This window comes from Canis aureus, chromosome 26 (assembly GCF_053574225.1).
Source record: "Canis aureus isolate CA01 chromosome 26, VMU_Caureus_v.1.0, whole genome shotgun sequence".
NCBI classification, from domain to species: Eukaryota; Metazoa; Chordata; class Mammalia; order Carnivora; family Canidae; genus Canis; species Canis aureus.
In genome coordinates this window covers 11,946,967-11,974,055 of record NC_135636.1, presented here as the reverse complement: position 1 = coordinate 11,974,055, position 27,089 = coordinate 11,946,967, and the positions used below count along the sequence as shown (strand labels likewise).

Sequence of the window (27,089 nt, the reverse complement as noted above, 5' to 3'; positions counted from 1 at the left end):
AGACAAACACATCATTTGGTACAAACCAAACAGTGACAGGAGTCTTAACAGAAGTGGAGGTGAGGTTTCCTGGACATTATAGAACTGTACTGCTCAAGATGTGCTCTGTGTTTTAGACACTTATATTGCAGTTTAACAGAGTATTTTCATGTCTACTGAATCAATGTGTAGTAAAAAAGAAGGGAGGATGTAGTGGGGCTCTTGGGGGGCACAGTCAGTTAAGTGTCCGACACTTGGTTTCAGCTCAGGTCATGATCTCAGAGTAATGAGATCCAGTCCCACAACAAGGAGTCTGCTTGATATTCTCTCTCCCTCCCCCTTTCTCTCTCAAATAAATAAGTAAATCTTAAAAAAAAAAAGAACTCTGCTTGCATTTTGTATGACCTATTTAATTTTTTCATTTCATGTTTCTAGTAATTCTCATTCATTTTGCAAAAGTGCTGATAAATGATCAACTGTAAATAACTGGTTCTTTACCACTGAAGCCTGAGAAGTGGTATATTCTAGAGCGATGTTTAAGGCCTAGTGTCAATAAGTATCATACCACATTTTACTTATTAGAACTCAATCTGACATTCATTTGGATATACATATCCATACATTACCGTTTTTTATATATAATACCTGCATATACTATTTAAAGTCACAAAAATCTCTTTAAAGATATTCTGAGTTTATACTCTGGTAATTCAAATAGGAAATAAATCTGCATAAGAATAATGTGACATCAGGCTAAAGATATGCTTTAAAAACACACAAGCCATAACCAATTGAGATTCAGAACCTTTGATGAGCCATGAAGTGAATATTTAAAAATCAACAATTAATGATGAGCATTTTTTCTTAAATGAAAAAAGACAAGGTTATAATGAAAGACCATTCCTATCGCCAAGGCCAACTAAAAGATGACGTAAAAAGAGATGAGGAACACTGTTGTTCCAGAAATTTTTCAGCTGTAGAATACTGCTTGGCACAGAGTAGGTAGGTGCTCAGTAATTGCTGAATGAAAAAAAAAAAGGTATTTAATAATATATAACCAAGCAGTGGATCTTAGTTATTAACATTGGGATATAATGCTGGAAGATGTTTCCTTAAAGGAAAAGACATTTTTTTATGGGAAGACCCAATTCTGTTCTAAACTTAGAGCATGCAGATTCTTAAGAGAGCGGCTTGCTCTGAAAGATGCTCCAGTATGAGCTGAGGCTTTGTCAGTGACTAGGTGTAAGACCTTCTTTATCCTCCTCCTCAGGACTTGATTTCTTTGCCTATACAACGGAGATAATAGAGCTCACTTCACAAGCTAACTGGGAGGAGTAGATGACATGTTATACAAGCATTTCACTCATGCCTGGTACTTATTAAGCACCTAAGAAATGGGAAATAGCAGTAGTATTATGTGGAAGCATGTGATGCTGTCAATTTTGCACCATTCTGACCTACAACAATGGCAGTTTCTTATGTTTTGACTTAATATTAATGGTATCTGGCTTCAAATACAGTAAAAAGAACCTTTCTGCTAAAAATAATTCATCAGGCAGAGATTGATGTATTCGTTTCCTGTCACCTCCACTATTGTATCTGCCAACGTATGTCTCCTGGGCTGCTGTCCAAGTTACAAGAAGGGATGTATGAGCCTGGGAAGCATGTCACACGTGTTGCTATCAGAATCCTCTGACTGCCTAAGGGGAGGGTCTGCCTATGACATGCATACCTACACTGCTCTGGTTCCTTCAGGGCCATAAGGGAAGCCAGAGGGAGATCCTTCCATCTTACAAACCCTCAAAGATTCTATGGCTCTTTGTGAGCCAAAGTGCTGGGCGGCTTTCTCGAGCATGAGATGCTGGCCCTGCAACTTTGTGTGGGTGGAGCACATACAAAGTTTATCAGTGAGAGATATCACTGGACACTATATTTCTACCCCTCCATTCACCATCATCATCTTCTTACTCGCTTCTGCCTTGTATGGGGCAGTATAAGCAATGCTACAAGCCCCAGGCTCCCACATTCATACCACTACCACCACCATACACATTGCTAATATACCTCTTTTCCAAAACATCCCAGGACATTTAGAAATTCTTGTTACTACCCCTCATTTTACAAATAATTATTGTAACAGGATATATAATGTGGTGATAAATATAGTTTCTTTCTATGTCTTTAATATGAAAATATTTTATATTTTCTATCAACAGACTCTGAACACTATCAATGTTGATAGATGTAAATAAACACAAGGCCCAAATCATGGAAATATTTTAATAGAAAGGCAGATTCAAAACCCACTGAATGTCTGCTTAATACACTGCTTTATACAGCCTACTTAGGGTAAGGAGGTTTATAAAGTTGCATTTCTAGATTTAAAAAATTGTCAGACAATTCCTTTTGAGCGAACACTATGTATACCAGTGTGTACTAGCTCAAATGTGGCCTACTAAAATCCATTTTTCTGTATATGTTTATGTACTTAGTTTTATCTCTAGGTAAAGTTTCATATAGGAATTTAAAATATACGCTCTTGGACATAAATGTCTTATTTCTCTTTATATTCTATATAATATGTATAGTGAATTAAATTCAACAGGAAACTCAGGGAAAGTAATTATGTTAATCTTCACATGAAAATACACTAAATCAAATGGTGACTTCTGATGTCAGATGAAAAAAAAAATAGTCACCCAGCATAATACCCTCCAGTTCCATCCACGTCAAAGCAAATGGTGGGTATTATGCTGAGTGAAATAAGTTAATTGGAGAAGGACAAACATTATATGGTCTCATTCATTTGGGAAATATAAAAAATAGTGAAAGGGAATAAAGGGGAAAGGAGAAAAAATAAGTGGGAAATATCAGAAAGGGAGACAGAACATGAAAGACTCCTAACTCTGGGAAACGAACTAGGGGTGGTGGAAGGGGAGGTGGGCAGGGGTGGGGGTGAATGGGTGACAGGCACTGAGGGGGGCACTTGACGGGATGAGCACTGGGTGTTATTCTGTATGTTGACAAGTCGAACACCAATAAAAAATAAATTTATTAAAAAAATAGTCACAATAGTCATGGGAAATTAACTCAAGAATCTCAGATTAATTTTTCCATTAAAGTGAAATTAAATCACACTCACTCTTGAAAAGGACGTGATATTCTAAGATTTAACCATCATGTTAGGAGAAATACATTTAATTTAAAACTAAGGGCTTATTTCCACAAGGTGTGGGATCCATTCTTCAAAGGCTATCACCGCCAGCCCAGGTGGCTCAGCGGTTTAGCGCCGCCTTCAGCCCAGGGCCTGATCCTGGAGACCCGGGATCGAGTCCCACGTGAGGCTCCCTGCATGGAGCCTGCTTCTCCCTCCGCCTGTGTTTCTGCCTCTCTCCTCTCTCTCTCTCTCTCTGTATCTCTCATTAATAAATAAATAAAATTAATAAAAAAAGAATAAAGGCTATCGCCACATGTAGATAACAGTCATGGGCAATGGAAGGGGTCCTTGTATAAGCAGAGACGTTAACACAGAACTCTGTTCAACAGTTGCTGGGTTTAGTCGGGCTAAATTATTAGGGGTGAGAGACTGAAAGAACAAACATGGGTCCACCTAAATACCAGGAATGAAAGAGGATCCTGTGCTGGGCTCTGACCCTGAAAGCTGGAATGGAAAGAGAAGAGTCACCAAGGACAGAGCTCACAAATGCACAGTACACAGGATGCCCAATCTGTTGTGGCAAAGCTGGGTGTCATGTGAATTTAAATGGAGCCCTGCGAAGCTAGGGATGACAACAGTGTATTTCCTATTGGTTTATAAACTTATTTTTACATACTATCGTCCTCCACGTTTCAATTAAAGGTAAGTCTAGGTAGCTGAGGTAGGTAAAGGGTAGGTAAAGAAAACCATTACCAGTTCTATTCTTATTTTTAGATTTTTTGTATGATACAATCAAACCTCTCAGAGACCTTAAATGAGCAGGCTCACCATGATAATCTTTCCCTTGAAGGCAAATTCTTCAGTTGAAGGCAAATTCTTCAGTTGGGTATCAGGGTCATGCAAACTCATAGAATGATTTTTAGAAACCTGCCATGACTCATTCAAGGCTCAGACTTTGTAGATCTAGGACATCTTCAAACACCTAGCTCTTATAGTAGAACTCAAATGCCAGTAAGGATGGCTACCGCATGAAACTCTTCTTTCTTCAGAGCAGTTCTATATGAGGATCTCAAAACTCTAAACTGCCCCTCGTGGACCACAATCTCCTAATTTTTAATTTCTCTCTGTTTTCCACTTCTCCCCCTCTTTTGCTCTCACTGGACCCTCCACCCTCTGGATGTTTCCCTAATCCTTGGTTCCTTGGCATTAGGTGGACCCCATGGGCAGCCACTTCAAACTGGCTGTCACTAAGAATAAGAATAACTCCTAATTTTTATGTAGTACTTCATGATTCATGATTCAGAAAGGGCTCTCTTGGGCCTACTCTTACCTGAGTTCACTTGCAATAGGTCTTATTATTATTATTAATTATTATTATTATTATTATTTTTGGTATTATTCTTTTTAAAGAAGGAGCAAAGAGGACTTTGAGAGGGCCCATGAAAGCTTGCTGACATGAGACTGCAGCCAGTTGTTAGTAATTTTATCCTACCTACCTTGGTGGCAAGAGATACAACCCAGGGCACCCATGACTATGTGCCTTAGCACACAGACTCAACCTCATTAGCATCAGATTCCAACCAAATAAGCAAGTCTGTCTTGAAAAGAAATGCAAATCATATAAAGCAGTCAACAATGCGTACTGGCAGTGAGGCACTCCGAAAAACAACAGTTGTGTTGAACCAAAGTTCTATATGTAACTGGCTTAGAAGATTAAAATAAGTCAAACAAAACCTAACCATGACTAAAATAGGGATGTGTCTTTTTGCTTCCAATTCTCTCAAAAAAGTAACAATAATGCAGTACTATATATCTTCAGTTAATTAATTCAAGGTTTTTTTGTAGCAAGCTTTTGTACCTCATTCTGTATTACAGACCATCTGTCTCTGTGAATAGTTAGTTCTCCCCCACAGACTGCTTCCTAACCCTTAGAATAAATGTTATCTCCTTCAAAGCCAGAAAAATGTTCTGTTAGACCAGAGGGGGGGATGAGGACTTACATTTCAAATAAACAGATACTGTTATTATCATCTACACCACCCCCACCTCTGGTGTTAATGAAGCAGCACTTTCACACCCCTAACAAGACCCAGGGTGTTCATGACAGAACAGTTCTCACTGGTCAATCAGATGGCCAAATTTCTACCTAGAGAAAGAAAAGCTTAGTTCTATTACCTCTAAGTGACTTCGCCTCTCAGCAATCACACGTTCATCCTTGTTTCCAAATAGTTTCTTTGGAGGGAACTCAAGGGTAGCAAGCTGAAATACATATTTTATAAGAGATGTATTAATATTACACTTTTGATCCTTGGGTTTTTATTAATCTATTATTTGGAGTCTCTATCATGGGGTAAAGGGAAGAAGTTGGAAGTTTAAAGATGGTAGGTCCTCCCTTGCTTTGTCACCAACCGACTGTGTGACCTTGAACAGACAGGGCAAGATTCCACAACAGTCAAATGAGAAGGAGGGATGGGAACTCAAAGGAAGAGCAGGTCTGAGTCTCATTTCATCTCAGACAACATATTACACTCTTTGTCAGATGGCACTTCACAAGTTTTATTTGTTAAAACACAAGTTTCTTCTTTTAGTCCCCTTCTTATACTAGAATTCAATTATTTTGTGCTGAGATAAGAATTTGAAAACTTAACTTGCACACTACCCGAGCATTTTGTAAAATAGTTCTGAGACCATTGTTCAGGTTCTTTAAACATTCTATATTGCCTTTTTTATAGCTACTGTTACAAATGAAGAATTGCTGTGTGAAAAGAGGACCTCTCCTTGAATCTTTTCACCTTGTTTCGTAGAGAATAAAGGTTCAGAATTTGTTTTTAGCCGGGTCTTGGGATTTCATAGTTATTTTCTTTGTGCTTCTCTTCTTGGAGGTATTAAAATCGTAATAAAAAGATAAGTTTTATTATAGACTAGGAGGCAAGAAAGAACTCTATAATCTGGTGGGAACCTGCCCAGCCAGTGCTGCTCTGGTTGAATGAATGCTGAGCAGCAATAATTGCTGGTGTTGATGAAATTCACTACTTCCTGCCTTCCTCACCTTGTCAGGTTCAGACAATTTGAGAAGCCAAGAAAAAATTACCAAGAAAAAATTAACAACATTTCTTCCACAGTACAAGTCATACAATATGCCACAAAAGCCCTATTTTATACATATGTAAATCTCTTATTTGATTTAAATTTTATTACCAAAGGAATCAAAAATTAAGAAGTAGCATCTTTCTATGTGTGTGTGTGTGTGTGTGTGTATATATACACACACACACATACAGATATGTACACACAGGGCTTTAAAAACTTAATACTATAGTATAAGAATAGACATAAAGTGCACATATCGTAAGTGAACAACGTGATGAATTTTCAGCACCTCAACACACTGTAACCACCAGCCAGATCAAGAAAGAGAACATGCCCAGCACCCAGGAACCCACCAAGCACTACCAGTCATGCCCTCTTGCCTTCTACAAAGGTTGACTAGCCTGATTTCCAACAAGTGCAACTCAGCATTGCCTATTTTTGAACTTTCTGTAAATAGTATCATGCAGCATGAACTCCTTTGTATCTGCCTTCACCACGCTACCTCACGTTTGTGAGATTCATTCACGTTGCTGTGTGTACCAATAGCTTGATCTTTCTTGTGGCTGTATACTATTCCATTATATGAACATTCCACCATTTATTTTTTCAACTGTCTCTTGTTATATGGGGCTTTTGGTTTCTAGTTTTTGGCCATTTGGAATTGTGCTGTTACGAACATTATTCTCTAAAGGCATTCCAATGAGCATATGCAGGGATTTCTGCTGGTCAGAGTCTTAGGAATAAAAATGCTGGGTTACAGGATATGAAAGTGTTCAGCTATATTTGATATTATCAGATGGTTTTCCAAAGTGGTTTAACTACCTGACACTCCCATCAGCAGTGACTGAGAGAGATCCAGTTGCTTCAGATTCTCACCCACATCTGGTGCTGTGGTATTGCATCTTCGCAATTCTGGTAGGTATGCAGTAATTTCTACTGTGGTTCAAGTTTGCATTTTTCTAATGAGGAATGATGTTGGAGCATCCCTTCACATGCTCATTGACCATCTGGGCAGTCATTTTTGGGAATTGTCTGTTCAACTCTTTTGGTCATTTTTTTTTTAGGTATCTTTTTCTTATCAAAAGTAATTCTTCCTTTTTACTCTCTTTAAGGTATCTTTGATGACTTTATGGTCCTTTTTTAAAGTTAATTGCAGTTGGACAAATGTTTACTGCCTTCACACTCTAGCATTCTTCTCTACCAAAGCTGAGAAAACTTGGGGTGGATGAGGTGTGGCACCTCTCCTCCTTCTGTTAACAGGTTCTAATTCTGTTGCTGACACTGGGAGCTTTAGAGTCAGTTCAAGGTAAAGTTAAAGACAATGGACACTGATTTAAGACAGACCAAGTCTGAATCTTGGCCTTACTGCTATCTAGCTGCCCAGTCAGGTTTCTCTCAGCCTAAATATTCTCTGCTGAAAAGAAGGCAATGATACTAAACTTCACCAGGTTTCTGTGAAGATTTAATGGAATAACAACAAATGGACCTTAGCTAGTGTTCTTATTTGCTAGAGATATGCTCATTACTAAGAAAGCATCATGCCATTTGGTCCTGGGCTCTCTCTCCATCTCTGCATTGGTGATGTGATTTCAAGGAGCAAAAAGTTTTCTGGAACTCTGGCCTCACTGGCACAAGCACACTTCTTGTATGTTGCAGTTTAGAGGAGACAGGTACAACAGAGCTCGTCTTTTGAACTTCATCCAGCCCTGATTTTATCTTGTACAAGTGTGTTTCCCACCCCCCCAACGCGGTGATGCCAAAACCTTGGCAGGCATGCTTTCACAGTTGGTTTTGTCATTTTCTTATATGGCTGATGAAGTGATGTGGTTTCTGTCAGGGGAAATTTATAGTCACACTTGCATGCTCAATCAGAAATGGCTCACAAAGAGGACTTTAGGCAGCTGAACCAGGTGGGGAGTGAGCATTTAAATATCCCTGTCATCAATAGGAATACTCTAGGTGAAGGATAACATTTTCTGCTGTTAATATCCACCCCGTGAAATAAGCAGGTATAAATTATGGGTCATACTGTTGTTCAGATTTTTAGGAAGAAAAGGGCACCTGTTAACAACTTTCAGACATATAATCAGAGGACTATCATATTCAACCATTTAAACTTTTGAGACAAGGAAACACAGTTCCAGACTCAGAAGGGAGGGTGTCAATCACACTTTGCTCTTCCTACTCTCCGCTGGGTGTCCCAGGCCAGTGATACAGAGAAATGGAGACCTAGGTAGGCAGGCAGGGCTATGATTCTTGCCTGGCTGTGGCATGGTCTTTGGGATCCTAGGCATGTACCTGTCCTTCCCCTTACCTGGGCCTGCTTCCTCACTGTGAAACAGGAAACAATCATCTTTTAGCTGTAGAATACGAATATTATTTGCTTTTAAGGTAGTCTTGACGAGTGGGTGGGTGAGGAACTAGGACTCAACATAGGCTGAGGGAAACCTGGCAATCTGAGAGGCACTCAGACTGCATACCTCATCAACCTCATTAAATTCCTGTTGACAACTGGATTGCATTCCTGCCCAGGTGTTCAATTCCACAGCCCTACCCTGGCCAGGTCTGACAGTGTCTATTGCCAGGGCTAAGCAAGGAAAGGATAACTTGCTTCTGGAAACAAACAATCCTGCCCAAAACAAAGATGAGGAGGAGCCAGATTCCTCATGTGTGAAATGAGGAAAGTATTGGTATCTGCGTCACGGGGTTGCTGCAATAATACATTGAGATAATGCCATAAACCACTTAGCACAACCCCTGACACCTGGTAAATGGCAGTGTAGCATAAAGGTTCCCATTTCTCAAGGGCTTCACTACATGAGTTCTCATCCTCATGGCAACCTGTGAGGAAGGAAGGGATTTCCATCCCAATAGGTCAGAATAAAATTGAGTTGCAGAAAGTTGATCAATCCAAGATCATGCAGTGGGGACAAGCCAAGCTGGGAAACAATCCCAGGAAACTCTCAGTTCAGCTTTTCCCAGAGTGCACCCCCCAGGTTCTTGGTTTTGGACTCCTCCAGAGGGCTGAACTTGTAAAGTTGATTCCTGCCCCAGACTTGCCAAAGGAGACTCTCTGGGATGGAGCCCAGGAACTTAAACTTTATAAAGATAAGGAACCTACATCTTATATACATTAGGAAACTGAAGTGCAGTGACCACTTTTCATCAAGTGTGGGCCTGGGACAGAATTCACAGTCTGACTCTAGAGCAGCAATCAGAGACTTCCTGGAGGAGGTGGCAGCATTTGACAATGTGGGTCTCAAAAGGAAGAGAGGGTACAAAGGGGGAGGGTACAGCACAAATTATGGCTTAGAGTGGGAAGGGCCAGGCAACAGCTGTTCAGGATTGCTCATGCTCCCAAATCCCCAGGGAGCCACCACTGCAGCCTTTCCCTAAAAGTCCAGGAATAGACACTTCTGAGCCAATCTGAGCTTTTGGGAGAGGAGCCTGCCATGCTGTTGCCTCCGACAAGCAGGGCAGCAGTCAATGCTTTTTTTCTTAAAACAGTAATGTTATAAAAATCCCTAGAAGAGTTTAGGAACCTGGAATAGAGAAGAGGCTCAACTTACTCTCTCTCCAAGTACAAAGTGACTACTGCCTCATTTATTTTAAAACAGACAGCAAAAGCAATCCTCCGTAGATTTCATTTCTGGACTGTGAATTACTTAAATGGTTCGAATATTTTTTAAAAAAGGATGATTTACCAAGAGCAACAGCACCACTGGTCAGGATAGATAAAGTACTTGGAGAGCCAAAAGAAGCAAACAAAGAAATGGACAAGAAAGAAACAAAAAAAAAGAGAAACTCTTCCATTTTGCTGAAAGTGTTGCTCTGTGAAAAGTATTATTTCCAACAAATTAAGAATACAAGAAAGGATTAAAATGGGGGTGATTCCAAGCTGTCCCTGACTTTTCCACTCATGTCTGAAATACATCAGCATATTTTGTTTGCCTGCATGGTTTTTTTCATTTTAAACAGAAATTTTTAAATAAGATAAATTATATTATCTGGGCATTTTCATTTCTTCTCAGGTTCTTTATATTGACAAATTTTCATTTTTATAGTCTCATTTTTTAATCTAGCAGATGGTCTAGATTTGATTTCCATGAGAAACACCGTCAGGAACAGTGAATGGCAATCTGTAGGTGGAGGAGAGAGTCCTCTTTGATTTCCTTTGTAACCTATGACAAAGGAAATACAGTGTCCTACATTTCTCAAAATCACAGTTGCTTAAGTCCTATGTTCCTTACAATAACTAAATTCTAGAAGGACTCAGGTAAATAGTTCTGATTCATATACAAATTGCCAATATATTGGGATTCAGTAACAAGGGAGAAATAATTTTCTTTCTATAAGATTTCATTTTTGTGAAGAACAAGTACCCTCATTTTTCCCTTTTAACTTTCACAGAGAGAGTGTCTCATGGTGAAAAGTATGATTCTAACAAAAATAATCTTTCTACAACCCATACAATGTAAGAAAACAGTTCTGGTTAAAGTCGGTGGGGCTCATCTCCTTCAAAAGTACCAGAAAGAACAAAAGAGATGAAAAGGGAATACTTTGTCTCCAAACCAATAAACTGCCACAGCCCCCAATGCAGGCCAGGTGGACTCAGGGAAAGCACTGTGGGGCTGCCATGGGCCTCCCTTGCTTCACATAGACTACTGGCACCATGAGCGATCCCACCAATGCAAACATCCAAACTCTGAGGTATTCCATTACACTGTGATTAAAGAGACTATATCTAGGAACAAGGAAAAGTGGGGGAAGAGGGAAGAGGACACCTGCAGCAAAAAGGAAGGTGGGTAGGAGCTGTGGGGGGGGAAGAATGTGGAAAAGCTCACAGCGTTAGAGGGAAGAAAGGTCTAAGGGCCAGCATTTGACTCTACAATGACCCCACAGCCCTCCTAAACACCAGAAAATATGAGAACATGTATCTCAAAGGGAAAGAAAAAACTGGTGGAAAGAAATTCAGAAATATTTCAGGCAGCAGTTTAGGCAAGTAGTAGGTTGCTGCCTTCATCATCCCCAATATTTGCCCCCTCCTTGCCCTCCAGTGATACACTGGTGTTTCCCTCAACAATTAGTCCACTTAACTTAAAGATGAGAAATAAGGGGAGCCTGGGTGGCTGAGGTCATGATCCTAGGGTCCTGGGATGGAACCTGGCATTGAGCTCCCTTCTCAGCATGGAGTCAGCTTCTCCCTTTCCCTTTGTCCCCACTCCCCCCTCCCCACTTGTTATTTCTCAAATAAATAAAATCTTTTTTTTTTAAGATTTTATTTATTTATTCATAGACACACAGAGAGAGACAGAGAGAGAGAGAGAGAGAGGCAGAGACACAGGTGGAGGGAGAGGGAGAAGCAGGCTCCATGCAGGGAGCCCGACACGGGACTCGATCCCGGGCCTCCAGGATCACACCCCAGGCTGCAGGCGGCACCAAACCACTGCGCCACGGGGGCTGCCCAATAAAATCTTTTTTATTAAGAAAAGGACAAACAATTAGGAGCACCTGGGTGGCTTACTCAGGTTGAGCACCCAACTCTTGATTTGGGCTCAGGTCATGATCTCCGGGTTGTGGGACTGAGCCCCATGTCAGGCTCCTTGCTCAGCACAGAGTCTGCTTCAGATTCTACCTCTCCTTCTCCTCTGCCCCTCCCCTGGATATCTCTCTCCTTCTCTCTCTCTTTATATATATATATATATATATATATATATATATATATATATGAGAGGAAATAAAAATCTTAAAGAAATAAAAATCCTAAAAAAAAAAAAAAAAAAAAGGATGAGAAATAATCAGAAAGAACCAAAACTGGAAATAAACTGGAACTATGACTAAATAAGTGAAATGAGAAGAGGATGAGTAAAATATTAAGCAAAGGCAGACAAAGAACATACACCACATGAAAAACTGGCCACAGCCAGCCAGGAAGCACTCAGACAAGAAGTTACCCATGGTCTTAGAGGAACAACAGAAATCATCTCAAAAGAAGAGCCCAAAGAAGTAAGTACACAGGTTGAAAGAAGAGACTACAAGGGGAAAAGGGGTGGAAGAGTGAGCCAGCTCATGAAGAAATAGCTGATTCTAGGATTGGGACAGGGGATATGTAAACTGAGCCTGAAGCATCTTGCAGTGCCTGAAAGGAATAACCCAAGAATAAGACCACCATGATGGAATGTTATGGAAGAACACAAGCATTCACTTAAAGAGCTCCCAGAGGCCAAAGACAGAACCATCTGGAAAACAAAATTAAAAAAAAAAAAAAAAGTACTGGCTTATAACCAAAATATGACTGGATAAGCAAACAATTGAATAAAGAATAAATACATAAAAAAAAATAAAGGAGAGAACAGACAAGCCTTCCATGCACCAGAATACCAAATAACTTGTGGATACTTCATCCTCAAGAAAGTGGACCATACATTTCCATAAAGAGTAAGGGTAGAGAGGGGGAAGCCCCAAAACTTTCCAGGGGAGAAACCTCGAGCAACCTCAGCCAGGTGATCAGGATCAGTATCAACAGGGATACTGACACTGTTTGTTCCCTTCATAGGATGTAATCACAATGGCACTTTACCTCTGTGGTTTCCCCCCCACAAACCCACAACTCTAATCTAATCATGAGAAAAGCAGTACACAAATCCCAATTGGGAACCTACTGTTAAACACCTGACCAGCATTCAATACTGTCAAGGTCATCAAAAAACAAGGTCAGTATATAAAACTATCACCCAAGAAGAGCCTAAGGATACACAGTAACTAAACACAGTGTGATATCCTGGATGGAACAGTAGGTAAAAACTAAGGAAATCTCAAAAATATAGATGTTAATTAATAATGATATATCAATATTAGTATTGGTTCACTCATGATACAGGTACTATTTTAATGTCAGTTGTTAATGATAGGCGATAAATCTAAACTCTTCGAGTAGAACTTCTGGTTTCTGATCTGACATGTTAGAAAGCTTGGAAGCCATCATCCTTACCCTCACAACAAGAAAAAGGCTGAATAGACCAGTTGTTGAAAGGCTCAACAACTCTTCTTAGATCCATCAGAGAATTGAGGTTACGGGCAAACTAGTGTCCCCAAACTGGAGAGACAGGCAGGCAGAGACAAAGAATCATAGCCTACTGGGCACAGAAGACTGTGGCTGGAGCCGGGAGAGGCAGGAACACTTCCAGCTGTTATTGGTGAGTTGCTGGAGGCTCAGTGCAGACTAGTATTTGAGTTAAAGCTCTGTGTATGTGTGGGCTCTTCATACTTCCATTAGTTTTACCTCCACCCAGATTCTTACTGTAAGGTGGCAGAAAAATCCGCTACTTTCTGGCAGGAGAAGAGAAAAAGTAACCATTATGAGATACAGCCAAAGCTCCTGTTTCTCCATAACAAAGCCTGCCCTTAAGGGAAACTCTTTTACTGGAATCCAATCACACTTTGGGATAACCAAAGCCTAACCAACCTGGGGCAAGTGAAATGCCCAACAGCAGGCTCACAGAAAGAAGAAAGCTGATCCTATGAATCACACTCACCACCACCTCCAGAGGGTTCCTAGAGGACAACAAGGGATCACAGCTGAAAGAACTGTAGGCCTCAGGCTCTATTTAAGAAATCTCTAGACAACCCAAAGGCAGGGGAGAGCCAAACAAGGGTACTAGGGGAAATGTTCGCCTCGGCTACCATAGCTACAGCAAACGGCAAACACAGCCTGCATCCTAGATCATGAACACAGAACCTCCTGCTTCATACATATGTATACCTTAGGTATAAAAAGAGTGTGAATGCGATATAACTTGACAACATAAAATATATATATATATAATATATATATAATATATATATATAATATATATATATATATAATGACTTAAAATTTGGGACATGGCAGCTAACAAAAGTGTGCTAATTTGTCTTTGGTACAAGAGTCAATTGATGGATGTGAGGGCGATCTGGCAACAACATCTGTTGCCCCATTGATCACCATGGTTGGTTCGGCTGATCTGGCAGGCTAGGTGGGTATCCTCCTCCCCAAAGCTGCCTCTTCAATCCTAGAAGATGACCTTCCCCAACAGAGGAAGACTGCTCATGGGTCAAGGGTATATGAGTAGCTGCGCTCCTCTGCTAGAATCTCCAAACAGGCTCTCAAAAGTTAATCGATCATTCATTCATAAAAGGGAAAGACAACTGATAATTTGAAAATGAAAACACATTTGAAAACTAGCAACATTCTTATGTTTGTTTATAATCCTTTTTCTTAAAGTCATATACATTTTAGAGAACTCAGTGTTACTGGTGGAGTAACACTGAATTTGAAGTTCAGCAATCTTCAGTTTTATTTCATTTTTGGAGTAACACTGAATTTGAAGTTCAGCAATCTTCAGTTTTATTTCATTTTCTTTCACATCTGACACATTTAAGTAAAATTAAGCTGAATGTTAGCAATTAAAGGTAGGATATCTAGAATGAACCTAATCCTATAAAGGTATTTCATTCTTTCTTCTTTTTCTCATTTTAACTTCTTTTTATCAACCTACATATCCATCCTTTTATCCATGCCTATTCACTTAAGTACTTAAGATAATGTTCATTAAATAGGAACATTAATTATATTTAGAGAATGATTTTGGGCAATATGTTGCTTTCTTCCTGTATTTTGTGAAATGTTTATAAATGAGCATGCATCATTTTTATCATTTTTACAGAAACAATAAAAAGTGATTATTCTCTCTACAGATTTAATGGAACAGTTAAATTAACACCATATGTCTTTTTCTTTTAATAACCTGGGATTTGGGGCACTCAGATTTCAAGAGTCAGTTCAGCATGGAGCTGCTGGTATATTCTTGAGCAATGTATAAAAACCAGTTTCTAGTTTTACCACCTGTGAAACTGAAGGAGTTGAAGGAAGATGTTTCAGTTCCCTTTTAGCTCTGAAATTCTGTAACTCAAGTACTCATGACTAAAATCTCTGTATGTGGACTTAGAAGTAGCATTTCAGGTACCATGGAGATGTTTTACCTATTTTCTTTGCTATATTGCCTTTGAGAAGTGTACTGACTTCCTGTAAAATCTTTGCAGAAAAAAAAAATCTTATTTGAAGAAAGCCCAAGGTATGTGGAAGGAAAATAGGGCCCATTATAATAATGAAGCATGTTACTTTAGAAGAAGTTGTAGAATAGAAAAAGGACAGACACAAATGGGAATGCAGTATTCATGAGAAATCCCTTAAAATGGTACCTTTTCCTGCTACAGCCATTATTCCTGGCAGCAGGAGTGGGAAATGATGCAAAGACATTTGAACTTTTATGGGAAAATTGTATGTTAAAGTTAAAAATGATGACTAAGATCAAATAAATTGGATATTTGGGGAAGACATGGTAGGCCCGGAGAATACTGGAAGAAAACTTAACAGCCCTATGGCCTACTTTGTATAATTATGAAATGTGATTATGCAGACTAAGACAAGGGAAACAAACAAATGAGGATAAAACGGCATTTCTTTGGCCTAAGAAAGGCAGGACTGTTTGCTGGTGCTTGGCCTAAGAGAAACATAATGACAAGCTTGTTCTGCAATTCAGTAAATAAAACATATTCTAAAGACAAAAAGATTGAAATAAAAGCCATTAGAAAAATAAAGTCAGTCAGTAATTTTGTGGCCTACTGATTTCCAGTGAAATTTATCTTTCCCTTTTTCAGTGACTGTAGAGTCTAAAAACCCAAATTATTGGGACACCTGGGTGGTTGGTTAAGCATCTGCCTTCTGCTCAGGTTGTGATCCTGGGGTCCTGGGATCAAGTCCTGCATCGGGCTCTCTGAATGGAGCCTGCTTCTTCCTCTGCCTATGTCTCTGCCTCTCTCTTGCTGTGTCTCTCATGAATAAATAAAGAAAATCTTTAAAAAAATAAAAAAAATAAAAACCCAAGTTATTAACTTTATTTTTTATGTTTGAATAACCAGCCTTTAACTTGTAGGTTAAACAATAGATCTACATGAAGAATTATCAACAGAGGCAGGTAAGGCAATTCATAGTTGCTTATAACTAACATCCATTTTATGGAATTATCAGTTTTGGGAAAATGAAAACACTGAGAGTCCATTCATCCATCACACTAGCTAGGATGCTTTGTGTCTATATGCATGTGTATCAGCAACATAGTCAGCGTTTTCTGTTGCTTTGTAATATTTCTTAATGATCTTAATGATCTCAGAGTGAAATTTTCATCTCCAAGTTGATTTTTCTCATTCTGATTCCCAGTGAACTGACACAGCCCAATTATCTTCAATGAGTTATCACGTTCAAATCCCAACTTCAATGTTTATTTGATTATAGTAAGATGGGTCGGCCAGTCCTGCTGCCATCAAGAAGACAAGCTGTATGTCATGGAAAAGTTTGCTTTTATTATAAGCCTTTTTCTCTTGGCCAAGTTCACTTTTTAGGTTAGCCAGACCCTATATTAAGTCCAGGTGGTCTCGGAGGCAACAGACAGCATAGATTTTGATAAATGGCATCATTAACACCTTTGGATATAAATAATGGCAGCCCTCACACAAAAATCTAAACGAGTGATAAAAAGTCTTATCTTTTATGATTTTATAACAATTAAACTCTTAAAACTAGACTATAAATCACTTTAAAAAAACTGAAAACAGCTAATAAACTGTAGAATCTTTACTAATGAAAGAAAAACATTTGACTTCTGTTACTACCTAATAAAAGTGTATTTTGTTTTCATTCCTCATTTACTAGGCATTTTTTTGGCTATATAAGTAGTACCCGATTTTTAAAGACTTGAGGGGGACCTTCTATCTGAGACTCTAATTGGTCAAATCAGCTTTAACCTGACTTACAAGTAGACACACCTACATGATGACTGGCAGCATTTGAAACATTCACACCCTGGGGGTTTGGGCTGTAAATTTTAGCCACTCCAGCTTTTGAGAAATGCAAATGATGAAAATTCATCAAAGGGCTGCCATAATTCTCACAGCTGACTAGGTGGGAGCATTTCTGACTACTCAAAATTAATAGCTTCCAAGGTCTTTATAAGAACAGTTGTGACTGAGAAATATACTCACAAACAAATAAGCAATTCTCTTCCACGTTCTGTTAGAGGCATGAAAGAGCAACTCTTTAGAATAATCTAGGGGGATTATTAAAGGGGAGACAAGCTACCTTTACACCTTTTATGATAACAAGCATACCCCCAACATTTACAAACACCTGCTATGTGCCTTGCCCAGAGCTGGGCATATACATGACTCTCCTTAAACGTCTGGTGAATGAATGAGCAAGGCAGGACTGTTTGCTGGTGCTCCATGTGGAGTAGCCAGCAATTACAATGAGGACATACCACTGACAGAGCTGCTGTCCCATGTCACCAAAGTGCTAGGTACAAAACCACCACTGAATACAGTTATGACTGCACTGACTTGGTCATATTCAGTATAAAGACTGTAACTTTTTCACACAAAATCTCACTCCTCCCAAAGCCGGTGTCAATCTTAATTTAGGCATGAAGCAGTGAAGACAGATTTGAGGACATTCATATGTGCCGCCAACAATTTTTGAAAATAAGCAGTTTCAGATCTGTGTGAATTTAATACTGCATATTTAAGATTGCTCATTTAGTTGGACTAACTCAAATGCTCACATTTTCCATCTTTTCTGATGATGTTATTTGCCTCTTTCAGGCTCTGAAGGACCTGTCATTGTCCTAACATTCAACAGAAGAAATCCAGTTTCCAGTTATCTGTGGGGACATGCTTATGTGACAGATTTTTGCAGAGAAGAGATATACTTTTCTTTGGTCTCATCTGGGGCACTCGAAAACTTCCTCCTCTTGAATGAACATGGTCATGGAGAGGGAGACTCAAAACAAAGAAGGACTAGAAATCAGGAGACATGAACCTTGGTTATGTCTGAAGTCCTGACATGACTTTCAACAAACTTGGTATGGGCCTGCGAGTTCTCAGTTCTAAAATGAGAAGCTGTGGGGTACCCAAATCTTTAAGGCCCCCTGACATAGAATTTCTTTGCCGGCTGCAGAAGAAAGCCTGCTGCTCTCTGCTTCAGACTTTTTGGTGGTCAAAGAAACAATCAACATGCTCTCACTGTCTAGGCTTAAACTCGTCTATCATTAACTTTGACAAGATTATTGGCCCCTAGAAATTACCTTTTAGAATTGGTGACCTATAATAATGAAAAATTAACTAATGCTCCCAAGCTAGATGCAAAAGAAATGACAGACAGCATATTAACCAGTGGCCCAGAGAGCATCATTTGGGGAATTTGGTCCTTAACTACATAATCCCAGGCCCCACATCGGATTTACTGCATCAGAATTTCCTCATTTGGCACCTTGTCCACATATCCAGGAAAAGCTTCCCAGCAAATTCTGATGCCTTTTGCTTCCAGCTCCCCCTACCCTTGAAAGCAGTGATTTAAATATTGTTTATCTATCAGGTGGAGAGGATGGTGTGATGCAAACCACATAGTGAGATACCAGGATCTCTCATAACAGACGGGGTCAGGAAGCTGGCAGGCAGTGTTCTATTTTTGCCTACATAGCTGTTTGCTATTTAAAAATTCAAGGGGGCTGAGGGCTTGGTTGGTGCAGGTGAATTTATCTAAGGCTTACTGGATGTTCCCTGTGGCTATGGTTGGTAGCATTATAATTTGAGTGGTGAGCAGATTTGCAATTTTTATATTAAATTTGGAATGCTGGTTATAAAACTGTTGAGAATGCATTTAAGTGATGGATGGTAAATAGATGTCCAAAACAAATCCAAGGCCAGTAGCCAGTTTCTTTTTTTTCTTTCTTTCTTTCTTTTTTTTGGTGCTGCTTTGGGGAAATTATTTGGAAAATAAAGAAGGTGAGAAATGGTTCTATGAGTACAAACTGAAAGTCCCTATACAAATTAAATCACCTCTTGCCTAATCATTTTTCCCTGTCTCACTGGTATTTACTGGGCACTCAGAGACTGCCAGACATGAGACAGAACAGTTGCTCTAACACAGCAATCTTTCATGTTTTACTCAAAGGCTGTGAAAATATTTTTCTCTCTTAGCTCTATAGGGAGAAGGGAGCCCCCTTGGGGATGTGGCCAATGGGGGCTGATCTGTCTGACACTCCGCGACTCATGACTCACTGTGATAACTCAGTTATCTTGCAGACCAGCACACATCACATTCCACGTGACTTATGCTCTCATCATTAAAAGTTCCCTTAGCATTTATTTGGATGGTATATTTTAATACGTAACATAGCCCATGTTCATAGTTCGTCTCCTTGCCTCTAGACAAACTAACACAAACCTGCTTCAGAATCACTCTTGGGGAAGATTATAAAAGGGCCCTCGATGCTGGATTCCAACGCCTAAACGGCTCTCAGGGTGAGATAGTTCTCCTGAGAGGTGAGGTGCCCTCTAGGCTCTAGCACTTGGAAGCGAGGGCTACTTGTTAAATGGATTAAAATAAAAGTCCTCTGAAGATCAGAATTTGGCATCTCTGAACGTCCTAGAATGAGCAGCTCTCAGTGACCCTTTAATTTTCCAGCCCCATGTCCTGCTATTCATTAAATATGTTCGGAGCCCACTAGACCACTGCTACAGAAAGCAAGGGGCAGGGGCACTAGGTCTTCATTATTCATGCTAATGGTTGAGACGGAATATGGTGTTAAAATAGTCTTTCTCTTCAGCTTCTTGATGAGCTACATTCTGATTTGATGGACTCTTAGACTATGATGTGGATAAATAGGTAAACTTCATGGACAATAGACATTAACAGTAATTCTACCTTTTCCATGGCGAAAGGAGAACATTTGTTTCTTAGCATATAACTTGACTGATGTTTAAAGGGATTATACTACTGATTCTAATATAGTAAAAAATGTTTCATACAGAAATGACTTGCATGATAAAATTTCAAAGACATGCTCTCCAGCAGATGCTGCACATTATTTCATAGCCACTTTCAATAACATATTTTATCTGAGGCTTTCACAATCTTTTACAAACTGGCTGTGGCATTATAATTTTACAGATATGGAATTGGAAAACATAGGGCTTAATTTGATTCAGATTCTATACAAGGACAATGAAGAGAAGTAGAGAAAGAAAGTCAGAAGGAGCTATTATCTTATACCATACATGTCAGTATATCAAGAGGACAAATTAATTCATGAAAAAAAAGGGAAACCTATTTAGAATCCAGAAGAAACTGCTAACATTAAGGAAAAAATAAAAATAAAACAACAATTTTAAAAACCTTGAATAATGCAGCACCTCCATTGAGGGCTTAGCCTACTCAGATAGTGAATCTGAAAATAGAATGAGCACAACAAGGCTCATGAATGATCCAAGATCACCTGCAGCCAATCTATTCTTCTTTACTATTATATAGGACAAAGAACTTTGTTTTCTTTTTTATTCTGAAATTTGTCACTATACAAAAGCAATGGACTAAGTTTTCCTTTGGTTTCTGCTTTGTCCCTGCCCTCAAACCTCATGCCTGCATTTCATGGGACCCAGTGGCTTCTTGTCCTTTCAATTCACGAGTTTGTTTTGCATGGAATATACATTATAGCTAATAATCAACAACCCCTTTTAATTGGTGCACCACCCAATGTATACAAAGTATCCCGGAGGGGTCTTCAGTTGACATCATTCTCCTTAAGGAGATAATATAGTACACAGTAAATCACTAAGTAAATAAATGTTAAGCAAACAGGGAAATGACAGGACAGCTGAATGGGTAAGGAATCCTTAAAACTTTGTCACTACTGGAGGCAAGGCCCTGGGACTCTCAGTCTCCCCAGTTCTGTATGTTCTTTTCCTAATCTTGGTTCTTTGTAAATGGGGTCTTTATGAATGGTTAAGCAATTACCAAATTTCTTCAAAGGGAAAGTATGCACATGTGAATCAGAAGTCATGTTGATAGCTTTAAGAATGTGCACAGAGGCGGTGCCTGAGAGGCTCAGTCAGTAAAGCATCCCACTCTTGATCTCAGCTCAGGTCATGATCTCAGGGTCCTTAGATCAAGCCCTGTGTCAGGCTCATGCTGGGCATGGAGCCTGCTTGAGATTCTCTCTCTCGCCCCTCCCTCCTCAGCTCTCTCCCTCTCAAAAAAAAAAAAAAAAAAAAAAAAAGAATGTGCACAGAAGAGTAGTCCACCAAGAACGTGGAAACTACCCGTATGTCTGTGAAGAGGATTCTGGAAATCTGGTAAGGTGGTATGCCAACTTTGTTACTAGGACCACTGCTCATGGCAAAAATGATCAATGGTTTGATAAATGGATAAAGCATGTGCAGACTGGGGAAATGACAGCTCGCTGGTGAGAAGCCATAGCTCTAGGCTTTTCTGAGTGAGGTGTCTCTTATAACCCAGTACGTCCCTTCAGGTATGTTGGGAAGCAGTGCTATCTCTCTTATACCTTCTTAGATCACTAGATCACTCAATGCTAAGTATAGCCTATGGGAGTTCTGTGAGTCTGAGTGGTTAGCTGGACCCAAGAAGACCTAAAAGCACTGCAACTGGTTACTTCTAGGGGCTAGATTAAGAGAAATTCACATTCTATGTATCCATCTTTGAATAATTTCAACCTTTTACCATAAACATGTAACTTATTATCTGAAAAAAAAAATCACTGAAAGAAAAAAGAAAATCTCCATAAAAGGAAGTGTCAACATCAAACTTCTTTAGAGACATATACCCCAGGAAAAACAGGGCTAAACTTCCAGAAGGAAGTGTGAATGAATAGGATATAGTTCAGAGTTCCAAAAGATTACAAGCTATAACCTAAAGTTTTAAAGTAAATAGAGATTCTCTATCTTGGCAAGTAGTTAGAAATCCTGTGTATTTTGAATTCAAGTGTATTTTTTCAATATTTTTTCAGCTTGATTAAAAATGTGAAACCTTGTGTAACTTGGTAAATTTAGTATGTATCATTTAAAAGAAATCAAGAGTAGTTTGCTACTTGTATAGAAATAATGACCCCAATTTGGTGAAGGAGTAAGACAAATAAAACATGTTCCCACTTGGCTATGAAACAGTCATCTGTGAGAGGAAATTTTCAGCATCCTTCTTTATATGAATCGTTTTGATGTTCCTGAAGAAGCTATGTCTTTCACAAGTCAAGTGATTTCTAGGATGTTGTCAGGCCAAGTAGATTATGTGGAAGTGGCTGATTACTTCAGTAAGATTAACATCATATACAGAGATGGCAATAATAAGAACAATAATACGAGCAATCATAACTGCTGAAAACCTAATAAACAATATTGACCTCAAGTTTCCACAAACACTTAGCAAGTAAGATTATGTGAAGGTAGGTTGTACAAAAGGAAAGTCAACTTTATGTTAGAAATATAGCTGATATTCAACTTGACATTTAAGCTTCATCTTGAAAATGTTAAATGAGCAATATTGTTGTCCTCTCATTGAAACAAGATTTATCTAGATCTACAATGATATGCTGCTGTATTTTTACAGATCACATTTTTCCAGATTTTTACAGATCTCCATTTTTAGCTTTATAGTATTGTTTGGTTAGAAAGAGTAAATGGGATCCAACCACCTGGGCTTCCACACTGGCTTCTGCTGACCAGTTGTGTGACAAGAGGCAAGTCTCTGGCTCCAACCATGGGAAGTAATGAATGGCAAGAGCATAATACAACACCCAGAGCACCATCAGCTCTGACTTCATCATCAGTCAGTGATGAAGAAACTAGTCAGAGTGTGGCCATTGTAGAGCTCAATGGCATCCCTTCAGACTTTGTAATCAGCACAACTTTCCTTTCTACGGGCACTGTTTGTTTTAGGATATTACCACACAACTGCAAATCACTATTCACATCACCTCCTCTCTTTCAAATCTATGCATACTAGTGCCTGTAAGTTCTTAACATTTTTTCCTTTAGAAGAAAGAAATTATAGGTCACCAGGTTGGACTCAACACAGAAAAGCAATTTCCAATCTTGGGTGTCATTTCAATCCTGAACCTGTCTTCAGGAAAAAGTTTTCCATGAGAAGTCATACATGGATTGAATGGAAATTCTATCTGAGTTTCAAACATTCAGACCTTCTTTAATATCATCTAGTAGTTTCCTACAGCACTCGGGATCAAACACATGGCCCTACATGGTACAGTCCTACTGATTTCCCTGCCCTCATCTCACCACATCTAACATTCCAGAGGTCTTTTTATTATGGGAACATGCTAGGCTTGGTACATTCCAGGGCCTTTGCATTTGCTGTTCCCGCTACGGAAGATATGCTCACCTCCTGGTTTTTATGCCTGCCTCCTTTTCAACATTCAAACTTCTTCTGGCCTGCTCAGTACTCACGCCGCATTATCACATTACCTTGGCACTTAATGTTACCTAAAATTATCGTACGTACTCAGTTGTTTGTTTGTTTGTTTATTGCTCATTCTCTCTGCTTCATGAGAGGAGAGGATGTGGCTGTCTTGCTCACAATGGTATTCAGCGTGCAGTTGTTCAATATAGACTTGTGACTGACTGACATCAGCTCGATTTTCCTCATTTGAGGGTCACTTAACTTTTTTAGAAGGTATGTAATATACTCTTCCCTTGAGAAGAATTTTATGTAAGTAATCATCTCTGCTCATTAATTTCACCTGCTAACAGGCAAATTTTTTGATTCACATGTGCACATCACTGTTAACCTCAGGTGTGTTTTCTTCTATTATATTTTCAAAGATTGCTTCTGTTTTGAGGTTTTGTTTAAAAACACTGATTAGAGCTGTGCAGTCTTCTTTGCAAACTTCTGTCTCTCACCTCATATTTCAACTAAAATGTCATTTCATCAGAAAGCCAACTCTCAAACAACCTTATGCCCAACACCTTCCGCCCCATTACATTTTATTGATATTTTTCATAGAAGGCATGCAGCTCACCTAAGATGGTAGCTGTCACACAGCACACATATTCCTTAAGTGCTAGCTATTATATTACTTTGTTTACTGACAGACTGTCCAATATGAATTGAGGATATGTTCTTATCCAACACTGCATTACTAGAATATACTCTATTTGCCTAAAGAGTATGGCCTGAAACTAATGGCACTGAAAAAATGGATATGAAATTAACCACAGAATGAATGAGATATATATATATATAATATATATATATAAAATTGATATGATATAAATACATTTATATCATAGGGGAATTCAGTAAGTTATTATGAAAACCTGCACATTATTAAAGTATTGGTATTATAATCAAGCAAGTAATGAGCTGTAAAGCTCACTTTAAAAACAAGTCACTCTCTACATTAATATATACATGATACTTCCAATTTTTCTAGTCAATATTAACTTGGGACATGAATAAATTGCAGAAACTTAGTAACTTGACTTTGATGCAGTTACTTCTGGAACTGAAGCTTCTTGAGGAACACTGAACTAAAATTCATACCTGAAACTTCTTCAATTTTTAATTGAACACTATTAGTACTTAACGACAGGATTTCAGATAACTCAATTTTACCAGAACTCAAGGAGCCATTTTATTTGCAAAGAGGAATTTTTCTTTATATGCATATCAGATAAGAAAGAGGAGAAGGCATGGAAAGGTAAAGGAAACATTAGTTATTTTTATGTGAACTGAATTAGAAAAAAAATACGACTAAATTATTTTTTTAGGATATCATAAGAAACTATAAAAATAGTGCTAAAAAGCAATACGTAGGGAAAGCAGGCATTAGACAATGAGTACTGACTGATCTGTAGTCAGGTCAAAGTAAAATTCCCAAGGAGCTGGGGCCAATGCAAGGTTTCCTTTAGTTGAAATAAAAGTAAATAAATAATTGTTGGAAGATACGCATTAATTTTAAGAATACTTTTCTTTGCTTAAAGTATTTTATCTTTTTAAAGATTTATTTATTTATTTATTTATTTGAGAGAGAATGAGTGAGCATGAACCGGGGGAGGGGTAGAAGGGAGGTGGAGTGGGGGGAGAGGAAGAGAAAGAGAGGGGGGGAGAGAGGGGGAGGGAGAGAGAGAGAGAGAGAGAGAGAGAGAATATACTCCAGCAGACTCCCCACTGGAGCCCGACATGGGGCTTTATCTTAAGACCCTGAGATCATGACCTGACCCGAAACCAAGAGTTGGAGACCCTTAACCATTGAGCCACCCAGGCTCCCCAACTAAAAAGTATTTTAAAAACTAGTCTTTGTCCAAAGAGGAAAAGATTAACAATGTATCAAAACACCCTAGATATCTGACCAGATGCATGAAATGCCTCCTTGCTTCCAGATAATTCCATATTTATGATCTACGTCCCATCCATGTCTGATGGCAAATTAAGTTTTACGACTTAACTTCTCAATAAGTGGAAGTCTAAGCATTAATATGAGAAAGGGCAAATCTATATTGAGGGATTTATTACTACTTCATTTTAATAGGTCTTATAGTTGAGAAGTTATAAATTGATTAAAATATGTATTTAAATAAAATTCATTGTAAAATTTATGAAAAAGAGAATTCATTTACCATCACTTTACTATCACTTTCAAACTCTTGTGTTCAGTAAATGTTTAAATTGTGTAGAATGGAAATGGAACACAGAACAGAAGTTAAAAAGCTACTTTTGACAGATGAGTAATTACAATAAAACTTGGTGACATAAGCTGATACCTAAAGCTGGGGGAACACTGATAATGCAATCAGCTCATTTACTTTATAAAATAAATGTTCTTAATTGGAGATAATGATTTCATAACTTACCTCTGCATACTTTAATTTCAATGTTTTATGCATTTCTCGAAAACGACTGTAGCGCCTGAATACAGTCCATGTCTCATCTAGGACAGTAATCTATTAACCGGGAAAATCAAAATAAATCAGCATTAATTAGAGGAAAAAAATGACTAGCATTTAAAAAAAATAATTTTAAAATTAACAAAAAGTGATTAGCATGTAAAATTTCTCCAGAACTGAAAACATTAATCTAGCTGCATAAATAAGACTTATAAATAATAAGCGTACTCTACTTAAGGATGCGTCTCTGGTTTCCAAATCTGTTTATAAGCAATATGTGCCCATGTAAAATGAGAGACAGTTACCTCTTAATGGTTTATAAAGTGTCCCTTAACCCTTCGCTTGGTTTTGTAGAAAGTAAATCCCATAGGGTGACCTTTCTGTTATGGCACTGTGCCCATATAAAATGTCAGTGTAGGTTACCACATGCCACCATGGTGGACAGGATGGAAAAAAATGAGAGAAAGAAAAGCTGAGAAAAAAAGGAGGAGAAGGAGGACGAAGAGGTGGAAGTAGAAAAAGGACAAAGAAAAATGAGAGAACAAAATTTCTGTATCTCAATTATTAGTATAAAAACATACAATATATTTTCTGTATTTTAGAGAAGAATTCTCAACCCAGGCTTTAACTGGTAGTTGAACTTACTGTTCCTGTTGAATGTGCTGACTGGTGTACATACAAAGGCCCTGAGGCACATCAGCTCACATACCAAGGTCACAGGGACAATGGGAGAGGGAGGCAGGGAGACCCCACCAGCCTTCACAGTCACAGGCTAAGGAGTCTCAAACTTCCTTTACAATTCCCACATTTCTTCTGAGCTCTAAACCCATGTACCCACCTTGGAGACATCATTCTTTACAGGTCACACCACAAGATCTTCAAAATCATCTTGTCTAAAACTCCACATGCTCTCTCATCTCAACTCTAGTTCTTGTCTGGTGTATTTCACCACAGCACCCAGCAAGCTCCACCAGACAGATGCTGAAGCCACGCCTAACTGTCTCCTCTCCACCGTGACCACAGTCCAACAGGTCCTGGGTCTTGCTCTTTCTACTTTGTAAACATTTCTTCAAGCTCT

General features: G+C 38.8%; 1 protein-coding gene across 18 annotated transcripts in view; it reads right to left on the bottom strand.

Moving 5' to 3' along the window:
- The window catches only part of KIF16B (kinesin family member 16B), a 314,538-nt gene that overhangs the window by 42,707 nt on the left and 244,742 nt on the right, over positions 1-27,089 (bottom strand). For 16 of the 18 annotated variants that reach the window (XR_013364784.1, XR_013364778.1, XR_013364780.1 and 13 more), the window contains 2 exons: positions 25,979-26,068; positions 5,312-5,395 (listed from right to left, as the gene is read on the bottom strand). Coding sequence is in view for 6 of the 18 variants with exons in the window: in XM_077872137.1 (XP_077728263.1) it covers positions 5,312-5,395; positions 25,979-26,068 (174 nt within the window). In the remaining 12 variants the exon portion in view is untranslated. Of the gene's footprint in view, positions 1-5,311; positions 5,396-25,978; positions 26,069-27,089 lie in introns of those variants that run through there. The other 2 variants (XM_077872141.1, XR_013364789.1) reach the window with 1 other exon arrangement.